The sequence below is a fragment of the Anoplolepis gracilipes genome, chromosome 1, assembly GCF_047496725.1.
Source record: "Anoplolepis gracilipes chromosome 1, ASM4749672v1, whole genome shotgun sequence".
NCBI classification, from domain to species: domain Eukaryota; kingdom Metazoa; phylum Arthropoda; class Insecta; order Hymenoptera; family Formicidae; genus Anoplolepis; species Anoplolepis gracilipes.
In genome coordinates, this window is record NC_132970.1 from 9,363,934 (window position 1) to 9,378,039 (window position 14,106).

Below are 14,106 nucleotides of genomic sequence, written 5' to 3' on the forward strand. Positions count from 1 at the left end.
TAAAATTTTTGTATTTTTCTTTCTTTTCTGCTCTAAAAAAGAATACGTTGTTTTGTTTTTTAATATTACATATTACATATTTTTAACACTGCGATAACAAAAATTTCTCTCGAAAAATTTAAGTAACGTTCCATAAACTACAATATTTTACCTACAAAATGCTTTTTTCTAAACTTTCCTAATATTTATATATGTATATATATATATATATATATATATATATATGTATATATATATATATATATATATATTGTCATTAGTTCATTGTAAATGGTTTAACAATAACTTCATTTGCTTCTTGTTGATGTAATTGTCCATCTCCTACAGCTGGCGCTGCCATAGGTTTTCGACCACAGTATTTTAACTAAAAATAATAAATTATTATGTTATAAAAGATAAATAAAATATAATAATTTAAATATAATTTATAATAATAATTTATAATAATAATAAGTTAAATTATATTTTAATTTACTTATTATAATAATAATAAGTAAATTAAAATATAATTTAACTTATTATTATTATAAATTATAATATTAATAATTTATAATAAAAACTCTAAAGCAACTTAACCTTTTCAAAACAAGTAAATATACTAATTATAAGTAATAAAAATAATTCAAAGCTGTATATGCAACAAAAAAGAAGTTTAAAATTAATTAATAAATACTCTTAAAAAACGGGGTTTAAATAACTCACAAATATAAATAGTATAATATATTTTAGATACCTATGATAATTTGAAATATCACGAAAAATTAATGTTTTTATGGTATCACTTATTAAATAGCAAATATTGGAATTAAATGGAAATCATATAACAAAATATCTACAAATATTGATAGAAATATACTATTTTATTATGACTGTGGCAAGTTTAATTATTATTTTTAATACTAACAAGTAATTTTTATAATGTTTATGTATTAATTAGTCCGTGTGTAGAATAATTTTGACAATTGTCTTTAATCTCACCAAAACCTATGTGGAGTCTACTCAAACAGATTGGCTACAAGAGCTTGCCATAAATACGTGTGACCCTAAATGTTTCATATTGTAACTGCGTACTAATAACCGCGCTTCCGCTCTTATTTGTCTTCTTATCGCTTAGTAGCTTTGAATATGTTACAGTCTAGTAGAGTCTAGATTAAACTAAGGGGCACATATTTTTGTATACATTCCAATACAGTTAAGGAGACGAAACACCCTTTTGAAAAAAATTATTACATTCCTTATAATTTTTATATTCCTGAAAATACTCTATCAAAACAATATAAAATATATCAAAAATATTTCAAATTAAAGTTTTATGGCTTTTAATGTACTTTATAACAATATAGTCAGATTTTTTGAAAATGTCATATTCTTCGAAATCTCCTTTCCCCTTTAAATTTTTGAAAATTTTAAAAGTTGTCTTATAGCAAACCTTAAAGGATATTTAATGACAAACTATATGTAATAAATTCAACCATGTATGAAAGTTGTATTTCTGAAAATGCTTTTCAGAAATAAACTCTAAGAAATACCTTTTATATCGCTATACATGCGCTCGATATCCATCTTATAGCGTTCCTATAGCATAGCAACAGTTTTTCTTTGCAATCTCATAGAGATAACCATAAATAATTAACATATTAGAATTTTTATATAATGTATATTGTTGCGTACCACCGGATATAGTCCTTCTGCGCCACAAAGTCATGCGCTCGAAGCGGCGCGATTGAAAATCGTCTCCAGGACGATTTGGTCGTCGTTTGTTTGTAATTAGAATTCGTGAGAGTTGTCAAGCTGTGCTGACGTGTTGTTGACAGCAATAATTATAAAACGTTTACTTATTCCGTATTATGTTATTGTATTAGACTATGTTCTTATTAAAATAATTAGTTATAATAAAGTGTCTTTATTTGATGCGACTCGTGAGTGCCGTTTGTGCCGTACACGTTCGATATAAATATATCGATCGGCGGACGTAACATTTTGGAGGCTCGTCCGAGAGACGATCTTCAATCGCGCCGCTTCGAGCGCATGACTTGTTGCGCGGAAGGACTGTATCTGGTGGCACGCAACAATATAATAATTTATATAATAATTTATGTATTTACACAAGATGTCCCAGACCCATGAATCATTAATTTACAGTAGAGTCTCAACTTCATTCTGATATGAAAAGTCTAATGACGAAATGTCGAAGGTGTCGTAGTTCCGAAGATATGAAGGGTCAAAGTTAACCAATTCTAGAATTTTCCCGTATTCAAAGACAACACACATCGAAAGGACGTGCATCGTGACATCATGATGACTGTCCACAACAAACATTTTTCAAGCACGATACAGCAATCGAAGAATAACGCTAGCTGTAAATTATCGGTTCTATGTTCTGTTCTATATTCTACTTTATAAAAATTTACTCCTCATAAAAAATAATGTCTCCAAAACTGTTCTTTACAAAAAAAATTTATTGTCAGCAAATGCAAAATAAAAATATAAGCTTTACAAAAATATGTGAAATCCGTTTGAAAATATATAATCAAAGTATAATTAAAGATGTAAAGTAAAAAGAGTCAAAGATTCTAGTCTAAAAGCGTTCCTCACAAAAAATTAATCGCTATCAAGAATAGTATTTTCAAAAATATTTTTTTCAGAAATTATGTAAATCTGTACACAATATAAAATTCTTGAGAAATGTATTTAAAAGATATATAAAATGTTACGAAAAAGTACTGAAATAAAGAGTCATCAAATATTTTTAAAATTCTTTAAATACAAAATTTATATTTAAAACATAAAATTGGAAACTTTCAAAGCAAAATAAATTCTTCACAAAAATTGCATCAAAAATATACATATGTTAATGACATTGACAATATGTTGATGAAATTACAAAAGACTTTACAAATGTGTTTACAAATGTGTTGTACAAAAATTTAAACACTTTTGTATAATAGAAATAATATTAGAAAATATTAAAACAATTTCACTAATAAAATTTGAAAAACGTACAAGAAGGAAATATTCATTATTTAACTATTATTTCTTTTTAATTTTGCTAGTGAGCACAAATCTTATAAAAAGATAAAATTCGGACATGACCGAAATATCTAAAACCGGCACATTTAACACGCCTGTTTGCTGGATATAAGATTACAATTAAAGAAAAATATTTTCTTGTATCTATGAAAATTGTATATGACTAAATAAATAATTAAATTAAAAAATTAAACAGTGCTAGTAATTCAAATGAGTTATATAAGATTACAATTATAAGAAAAATATTTTTATATACCAATCTATGAAAATTGTATATAACTAAATAAATAATTAAATTAAAAAATTCATATAAACAATGTTAGTAATTCAAATGAGTTAGATATTTTTGTATTGTAATAATAATATTTTTGTATTAATATTTAAACACATATTTGCGTTAATAATATGAATGTATAAAGACTAAAAATTAGAAAATAATACTAATAATAATAACAATAATAACAATATCTAATAAGATATTGTTATTATTATTAGTATTATTTTCTAATATTAGTATTATTTTAGTCTTTATACATTCATATTATTAACGCAAATATGTGTTTAAATATTTAAACATATAATTGATTTAATAATTATTTTTATTATATAAATATTGAATTTGATAAATAACTATTAAATATTATCTATGTAGTTTAATAAAAATGAACATTTTAATCGTCTTATGAATTCAAAAGTACACTTTAAATATATATTATAAATTATCATATATGTATATATATAATATTTAAATATCCCTATTATAAATTTTGCATAATATACTAAAGTTGGCCGCTAATCGCGTTTGTATTGTTGCCGCTTTATTCCGATCGTGATTGGTCGTCTCGAGATTTGCGAGATCACAATCTCGTGAAACGCGAGCTGGTGCGAAGTGCGCGGTATGTACGAGCGAAACGGTACTCGTTTGACAGCTCACCAATTGTCAAATCGTTGATGTAACCGTAAATAAATTTTTTGTACAGTAAAAAAAGCTCATTTTATTACAATTATTGTTCGTGAATAGAGAGAGAGAAAGAGAGAGAGGGAGAGGGAGAGAAAAAGTGTTTTGGAAAGCTCTCGAGATAAGCTACAAGAATATGCAATAATATAAAGGGTGTTTCATTTTAAAAAATCGACGTGACCTTCAAATGAAAATTCAAGGTCAAACCAATGGTACCATCTTATGTCCCCCTCAAAACTTTACAACTTTGGTTCGAAACATTTTTCTCAGAGACGTTTTGTTTTCGAGATATTTGACCGTTTCCAGACTTTTCTAACACCCTGTATATATAATACAGCTATAAACGTATATATATACACACATATATATATATATGTATATATATATATATATGCATAGCATAAATGGGTTATAATGTTTTATATAGTAAATACTTTTATATAGTAATACTTTTTATGTAGTAAATACTTTTCATTTTACATAACGAAAAAAAAAAATAATTTAGTAAAAATAATTTTTTGTTTCAGATTTATCGGCTAGCCAAGGATATTTGACTATTTGACAATTTGACAAAGTTGTTGAATTTAGGATACCTATTTGACATTTATATTTGACATTAAAATTAAAAAGTTGAAATTTCAAGCAATATTTGTCATTTTAATTCTTGATATTTGTTACATTTATATTAACATTTATACATATATATAATTATATATTTTATATAAAGTTAGATTATATTTATACATTTAATTAATATTATTTTTATAGTTATTTATTATTAAACATATATTGAATTGTTATATTCAGATTTATAATTTAAAAAGTTGTACATATTAAAATAGTTACTGTATGTAATATATATTTTTAATATTTAATTTTAAGTTATTATTGTGCTATTTTCATTTAAATAAAATTTAACATTATATAATATTCTGTTATTTGATTTTATTAACTACAAATTAATAATATTTACGTCGTTACTTAATAAAAAATTTTATTTGTATATTTATATTTGTTACATTATAATATTTTAATTTTATTGATTTATACATACTATAGCACAAAGGTAAAATTTAATTTTTAACAAAAATTAAATTAACTAATATTTTAAAATGGGTAAACGAAAAACTATTTGTACTCAAGAAGAAGAGGAAGAATTTCAGCGATTAAAAAAAGAACGAAAAGCTCTAAATCAACAAAAATATCGTGAGAAAAAAAGAAATGTAGCGAATAATATAGCCGGGCCATCTAATAATAACTGTTCAGAACTAATAATGAACAATTATTACAAACACACCATATCAAAGATTTATGCAAAAGAAATATACAAGAAAAAAATGTATCGAATAATATAGTTGGGCCATCTAAGGATAATTTTTCTAAAACTGATAATGAGGAACAATTATTGCAAATATACAAAAAATGCGTACAAAATTCTCGAGCTAATTACAAAGGATTTCAAAACATAAATTATCATAATTTAAATCAACATTACATAGGAAAAATGGAAGTAGAATGTAAATATTGTAGAGCAAAACATTTTCACGCTGAAAAAGTTTACAATAAAGATAATTCATTCAACAATTGTTGTAGTCATGGAAAAGTTATATTAGAACCTCTATCACCATTTCCTGATGAATTACAACAGTTATTTTCTGGAAATTATCAAAAATCTAAAGACTTTTTAACAAATCTGCGAGGTTACAATAGTGCATTTTCTTTTGCGTCTTTTAATGCTAACTTGGTCAATTTCAATGCACAAAGACGAGGATCTTATTGTTTTAAAATTCAAGGTCAAATTTATTACCAAATCAACACTGCCTTATATCCTGTTACAAAAGAACAATCAAGTTATGGACAGCTTTTTATTCTTGACGCTAACGAAGCTACAGAATGTCGTTAATATATTTGCTCAGTCATATCAAATGATGCACGAAGAAATTCATAATCAAGAAAACTTAGGTTTAAATGTGCCTAATTTAAAAATGGCATTCTTAAATAAAAAAAACAGGTATTGATCGCGGAAGATATAATGTTCAAAGAACTAACGAAGTTGCTGCAATTTTTTCAACTACTGCAGATGGAGATATTCCTAATTGTTATGTTACAATTAGAAACAAACGTAATAAAACTTTAAAATATGTTAGTATAATGGATCCAAACGAACCTTGGATTTATCCAATGTACTATCCACATGGTACGCAAAGTTGGCACGATAATATTAAACAAATTAACGAGAAACGTGTAACTAGATCTATGTATATTCAATATCGAATGGCTATACGTGACAATATCAATATTTTTTTAATGGGTAAACGATTATTTCAACAATGGCTTGTTGACAACTATGTAAAAATAGAAAAAGACAGAATTAATTGGTGTAAAGAAAATCAAAAACAGTTGAGAGTGGAAAAGCATCAGGGACTAATCGATTATTCAGAAAAAAAGCGATTGATGCTAATGCTCGTGTTGGACGAGTAATGATACTTCTATCGACATTTATTGGTTCACCTCGAAATATGACGCAAAATTATCAAGATGCGATGGCTATTGTTCGTAAATATGGTAAACCAGATCTTTTTATTACAATGACTTGTAATCCAAATTGGCTAGAAATTAAAGAAAATTTACTTCCAAATCAACAACCTGCTGATAGACCTGATATTTGTGCTAGAATGTTTGATATAAAAAAAAATTATTTGGTAGATTTGATTATTCGACAAAAATTTTTCGGTGAAGTAAAAGCATTTGTTTATGTAATCGAATTTCAGAAACGTGGTTTGCCGCACGTGCATATATTAGTAACTTTAAAACAACAATGCAAATTTATTAATTCGGAAACTGTTGATAAGTATATTTCTGCTGAAATTCCGGATCCTTCTATTGATAAAAATTTGCATGAAATTGTCATGAAAAATATGATTCATGGACCGTGCGGTGATTGGTGTATGGTAAAGGGAAAATGTTCGAAGCATTTTCCAAAACCTTTTCACGAGGAAACAACTATGAATGAAAATGGTTATCCACAATATCGTCGAAGAGACACTAGCATTTCGTATGAGAAATCTGGAGGATTTGTAGTAGATAATCGATTTGTTGTTCCTTACTGTCCAATATTATCAACAGATTTTAATAGTCATATTAATGTTGAAGCTACAACAATTGTTGAATGAATTATCTTTATTGTAAACTTTTTCAGCGTGAAAATGTTTTGCTCTACAATATTTACATTCTACTTCCATTTTTCCTATGTAATGTTGATTTAAATTATGATAATTTATGTTTTGAAATCCTTTGTAATTAGCTCGAGAATTTTGTACGCATTTTTTGTATATTTGCAATAATTGTTCCTCATTATCAGTTTTAGAAAAATTATCCTTAGATGGCCCAACTATATTATTCGATACATTTGTTTCAAGTATCAAGTCAGTAAAGTATTTATATAAATATATTTACAAAGGCCACGATGCAGCATCTGTAGTCATAAAAGAAGATTTGAATAATATGGAAATTGTTCATGACGAAAGTAAAGATTTTATTGAAGCACGTTATGTAGGACCAGTTGAAGTTTATTGGCGCATTGTAAGTAAAACATTGCAAGAAAAAAGTCATGCTATCATTCGTCTACCTATACATTTGCCAAATGAACAAAATGTAGTTATCTCTAATCATTTAAATGAACAAGACTTACAATCTGCTTTAGAACGTATAACAATGTTAATGGACTATTTTGAATTAAATAAACGAGACGTTGATGCACACCAATATGTGTATACAGATATACCTTTATATTACGTATTCAAAAAAGTAATTTTTGATGAAAAACAAATTAATCGTTGGGAAAAACGTCAGTGTCAATTTAATTGCATCGGACGCATGTACTCAGTTAGTCCAACTGAAATCGAATTATTTCATTTACGTATTCTTTTATTGAATGTTAAAGAAGCAACAAGTTATCATGATTTAAAAACAGTCAATGGTGTATTGCATCAAACATTTACTTCTGCATGTTTGGCTTTGGGTTTAATTGAAGATGATGACTTGCTTCACTCGTGTTGTAGTGTCAAACTCTTAATTTTGACAATTTATTATTCCATACATAAAAGTAAAAATATTTAAAAGTAATTTAAAGAAAGTAAAGGAAATAGAAAGAAGTTTATTGTCAAGTTTGTGTGCTGCTTCGTTCGTGTTGAGAGAGAGAGAGAGAGAGAGAGAGGGAGAAAGAGAGAGAGAGGCAGGAGGGGGAGAGAGTGTGCGTGCGTGCGTGCGTGCGTGCGTGCGTGCGTGCGTGTTGTGTGTGTGTGTGTGTGTGTGTGTGTGTGTGTGTGTGTGTGTGTGTGTGTGTGTGTGTGTGATTGAGAGAGCGAGATAGGTATATAGGGTGTTCAGCAACAGGTGGGACAAAATTTAAGGAATGATTCTACATGATAAAATAAGACAAAAGTCAAGAATAACAAAATTACGATAGAGGCTTCGTCTTTTAGTTATAAATATTTAAAAATTTGTACAAAAGGTGCCCAAAGCATGGTAAACCGCAAAATTTTTGGCGTGCGTAGACTACATTGACTGACAAGGAGATGCTTCGAACTGCGAAATTGAATGAGCTATAGTTCATTCGATAGGGGGGAAGGTATAAAAAGCCTAAAAGGGTTTGAGTGCATGGGCCTTAGTTTCTGAGAAATTTACACGCGAAGTTGAAAATTCGACCAGCTCTGCGTTAAGTACCTTCGATAGCTTCAACACAGCGTGAAGCGCGGTGGCTGAGTAGCCTAAGACGCGCTCCTAATTTTGTCGTCCGCGGCGAGTGAATGTCGCGGAGTTCAAGACTACGCAGTGCTAACAATTTTTTTTAAATTTTGTTATTCTTTTTAAATACTAATAATTTTATATATATTTGTGTGTGTGTCATATTCTTTATATATTTATTTCAATTATATATATATCTATATATTTATATATAAATTAACCAGAATTTTGATATATTTTTTTTATATGTATTTATTTTTATTTATTATACAATTCGGACATCACTGTACAATCTTTTGGATGAAAATTAACATAAAAACATTGAAAACATAAAGTCGACGCTCACCATGAACATTTTATAAAACTATTATGCGTTTTACACAAACATTTTAAATTGTGTATATTTACAGGAAAACATAATTGACTAACATTTTGAAAAATTTCGCGTTTACTTGCCAACTTTGATGCGTACCAAGCATATTGTAATATATTTTTAAATTTTGGGGCACATAACATATAATGTGTTAGTGATTGAATTCTTATTGCATTATATCGCGAATTTAATTCTATCTTTTCTCCGCTAATAAGAATATCTGGGCAATTTTGAATACGTTTAATTATAATTTTTACTTGTCTGTTAAAATATATGTCGCAAGGTTGACAAATTGGAGTGCACTTTGGAGGTATTATTTGTAAATTACATGTAGATTTATTTTCATCTTTAAATATTTCGTTGTATGTGTAAATGTTTTTTTGATCTCCTCAAGAGTTAACAAGCATTAAAAATTGATTGTTGCCTACATAAGGTTTTATTATTGTTTTTAAATAATGTTTATATAAATATGAGGTTAATTTACCTGACTTTGAGCAGACAATATTTATGTTTTTACATAATTTTAAAAGCTCCTCGACTTCTTTTTTAACGCGCACTCCAAATGTGTCTCCTGGTTCTTGTAAACACACAAATACTTTTTCTAATAACTTTCCTGATTTTGTTAAGGAATATTGAGCGGTGTATGAGTGTGTGATTTTATTTAAATCACCTATGGAAAGTTCGACTAATTTTTCACCTGTATGTGTATACGTTCTGACGACATTTGTTCGATATTCGCAACCGGTTTGATCCGTATTAATAATAAAATCGGAATTATAATTGCCTGAAATGGACTGTATTAAAGTTTGAAATTGTATCGCAGAGTTCATTATCTCCTCCGGTGATTTAATTTCTTTTTTTGATAAATAGCGTGTAACGCGACGATTCGAAATTCTATATATTTTCATAAAATTTGTTAACCATGTTGGCGATGCTACAAAACGTAAAGCGCACTCGGTTTCATGAACTATAGCTCATTCAATTTCGTATTTCGCAGTTCGAAGCATCTCCTTGTGAATCGCTCTCAAAATACTCTGTGATGCAAAAATATGCAGCGAATTGCCGAGCTTTAGATACCTTTTACATGAACTTTTAAATATTTATAACTAAAAAACGAAGCCTCTATTGCAATTTTGGGTAAATATCCTGTTTAGGGGAGGATGCTCCGATGTCTTTGACCTTGACATATGTTGTCAAGGTCATCACCCTGAGTAACGCTTAAAAGGTTTTAGCCGTCGCTCGTTGTTTACTAAAAAGTTACATACAAAAATTGACGTTTTTTGCAATTATTTTATCAAATACTGAAAATTTAAAAAAATGTTTCAAATAAAAATTGTAAGTCTCTTCAAAATACACGTTTTATATCCTATCCATTTTTATTATACGAGTGATAGTTTTCGAGAAAAACAACGATAAAGACTATAAACCTCATACAATATTAATTATAATATCATACATAATATAGTCCCACTGTATCCGCGCATACATTTTTCACGCATAGAAAGTCTACGCGCGGGCACAGTGGGTTCCGCCCTCCTGCGGGGGGCTCCACTTTCAAAAAAAAAAATAACCTAACCCAACCCATTTGTTGTGTGGATAGGAAAATGTACGCGCGGATACAGTGGGACTATATTATATATTATGTTATAATTAATATTATATAAGGTCTTTATCGTTGTTTTTCTCGAAAACTATCACTCGTATAATAAAAATGGATAGAATATAAAATGTGTATTTTGAAGAGACCTACAACTTTTATTTGAAACATTTTTTTAAATTTTCAATATTTGATAAAATAATTGCAAAAAACGTCAATTTTAAAAAATTTTTGTAACTTTTTAGTAAACAACGAGCGACGGCTAAAACCTTTTAAGCGTTACTCAGGGTGATGACCTTGACAACATATGTCAAGATCAAGGACATTGGAGCATCCTCCCCTAAACAGGATATTTACCCAATTTTTTATTTTTGATTTTTGTCTTATTTTATCGTGTAGAATCATTCCTTAAATTTTGTCCCACTTGTTGCCGAACACCCTGTATAAATTCAATTTTACAGCGTGTGTGACCATACAGGGTGTCCCTAATTCAAATGGGGACCAAGAAATTAAGACAAAAATAGTCCTTTGTAGATTTGCTCATTTTTGCTCCATTTTAGAGAAAATCGCAAAAAGGAAATAAAAGAAGTTTTCGTTTTCTTACTTCTTTATTTATATTTTACTTATGTTATCATTTATTTAATGCAGATATTGTTCAAAATGCTGCCCTCTTGTAGCAATGCAAGCATTATATCTAGCACTAACTGCATTAATTGCAGCTAGAAATTGTTCTGGTAACAACTGACTAAAGACTGATTAAGGACACGTAGGAGAAAGCAAAAATGTAAACAAACAAAAAAATGTAAAGGATAACATCAAGTGTTTATATAGGGTTTACATATGTAATAGGTGTTTACATATGTAAAGAACCCTGAAGCAAAAAGTTTATTCGGTGCCAATCAATTCAAGAGAGCAATTGACAATAAGGGATTGAATTTTTGTGATTTTCTCCAAAATGGAGCAAAAACGAGCAAATCTCTAAAGAACATTTTGCCTTATTTTTTTCGTCCTCTACACGCTCCCAAAGTTTTGCCATTTAAATTGGGGATACCCTATATAACAAATAGCGCGCGCGTAGCGCCTATGATGTTCTAGTAAATATAAATTATCATTAACATGTTAAATTAATTGTTTATTAAATTATTATTTAAATGTTTAAATTATAATGATTATTATGAAATATTTATGTTTACTTTTCTTACTTTTCATAAATTTATTCATATATGTATTTAGGAATATATTTATTTCTCTTATTAATCAAACAGTAATAATTTTTAAAATAGTATACTTACTAAATTATATTGTTGATTAATTAGATGTATCAGTAAATTAATATACCTTATTAAATTAATGACTAATTAAATATTTATTTTTTGTAATTAATATACTCGATTAATATACTATAAGAGTTGCATTATCCGCAAATAGACGCGTTAAGTGTATCGGGTTTGGACATTTCGGTCATGTCTGAATTTTATCTTTTTATAAGGTTTGTGCTCACTAGCAAAAAGAAATAACAGTTAAATAATGAATATTTCCTTCTTGTACATTTTTCAAATTTTATTAGTGAAATTGTTAATATTTTCTAATATTATTTCTATTATACAAAAGTGTTTAAATTTTTGTATAACACATTTGTAAACACATTTGTAAAGTCTTTTGTAATTTTATCAACATATTGTCAATGTCATTAACATATGTATATTTTTAATGCAATTTTTGTGAAGAATTTATTTTGCTTTGAAAGTTTCCAAATTTATGTTTTAAATATAAATTTTATATTTAAAGAATTTTAAAAATATTTGATGACTCTTTATTTCAGTACTTTTTGATATCATTAATTTATATATCTTTTAAATACATTTCTCAAGAATATTATATTGTGTAGAGGTTTACATAATTTCTGAAAAAAATATTTTTGAAAATACTATTCTTGATAGCGATTAATTTTTTGTGAGGAACACTTTTAGATTAGAATCTTCGACTCTTTTTACTTTAAATCTTTAATTATATTTTGATTTTATATTTTCAAACGGATTTCACATATTTTTGTAAAGCTTATATTTTTATTTTGCATTTGCTGATAATAAATTTTTTAAAGTTTTATATTTGATGACAATTAATTTTTTTATAAAGAACAATTTTGGAGACATTATTTTTGATGAGGACTAAATTTTTATAAAGAGCAGTTTTGAAGACATTTTTATTTTGCATTTGCCGGCAATACATTTTTTGTAAAGTTATATTTGATGACGATTAAATTATATATATATGTTTTTTGTAAAGAACAGTTCTGTATTTTTTTTTATAGCAATTAAATTTTTGTAAGGAGAATTTTTGAAGATTCTATTTTTTTATGACAATAAATATTTTGTAAAAAACACTTTTAGAAAAAGATACACTTAATGCTTTCTTTTACATCTGTGATGTTTTTTTTAGATAAGATTTCACATATTTTGTAAGCTTATTTGAGTGGGAGTCATTTGACCAGGTTGCATTTGACCACGTTGCTTTTGACCATGTTGCATTTGACCACGTTACGATTGACCACTCGTTGCATTTGACCACGTTGCGATTGACCACGCGTTGCAATTGACCACGCTGCAATTGACCACGTTGCGATTGATCATGTTACTATTGACTACGTTGCATTTGATCACGTAGCTTTTGACCACGTTACGATTGACTATGTGTCGTATTTGACCACATTGCGATTGACCACGCGTCGCAATTGATCACATTGCAATTGACCACGCGTCGCAATTGACCACGTTGTGATTGACCATGTCGCGATTGACCACACACACGACGCACGCACGCACACGCACACAAAATTATTAAACTTAGGCTATCAGTTAACGTCTAAGAGGGCTAATTTACCATATATTAAAAATGTTCAGCGATTCATTCTTTAAAGATGAAATCTTATAACTCGAAAATACCGTACTGTAAAAATATGGGAGCACAGCAGTCAGCAATTTTAAGGGGGCTAATATATTATATAGTAGAAATTTTTAGAAACCATCCTTTGAAAGTAAAATTTAATATTTTTAAAATTCTATAATACAAACTATCTGTTCTGAGCTATTGATCAATGCTTCTAAGGGGGTTAATATGAGTCCTAAGCTGTTGGTCAACGTTTTTAAGGGGTTTAATTTACAATTATATTTTAAAACTCACTTATAAGGGATAGTTTTCGAAAATTCTTATTATATGATAAATTAACTGTTAAGAAACGTTAACTAACCATCTAAGTCATATCTTTGCGATATGGTATTTCTGAGTTATTAGATTTCACCTCCAAAGAGTAGCTTTTAGAAAATATTTACTATATGGTAAACTAGCCCCCTCAAAAACATTAACTAACGATCTAAGTTTTATATTTTTGTGATACGGTATTTT

At 27.9% G+C, this 14,106-nt stretch overlaps 1 protein-coding gene across 1 annotated transcript in view; it reads right to left on the minus strand.

The window, feature by feature from the left end:
* Positions 1-212: 212 nt before the first annotated feature.
* LOC140664434 (probable 2-oxoadipate dehydrogenase complex component E1 homolog) overlaps positions 213-14,106 on the minus strand; it is a 231,876-nt gene continuing 217,982 nt past the window's right edge. The window contains exon 13 of the mRNA XM_072889548.1: positions 213-364. Coding sequence (XP_072745649.1) covers positions 257-364 — 108 coding nt within the window. The 3' untranslated portion in view covers positions 213-256. The remainder of the gene's footprint in view (positions 365-14,106) is intronic.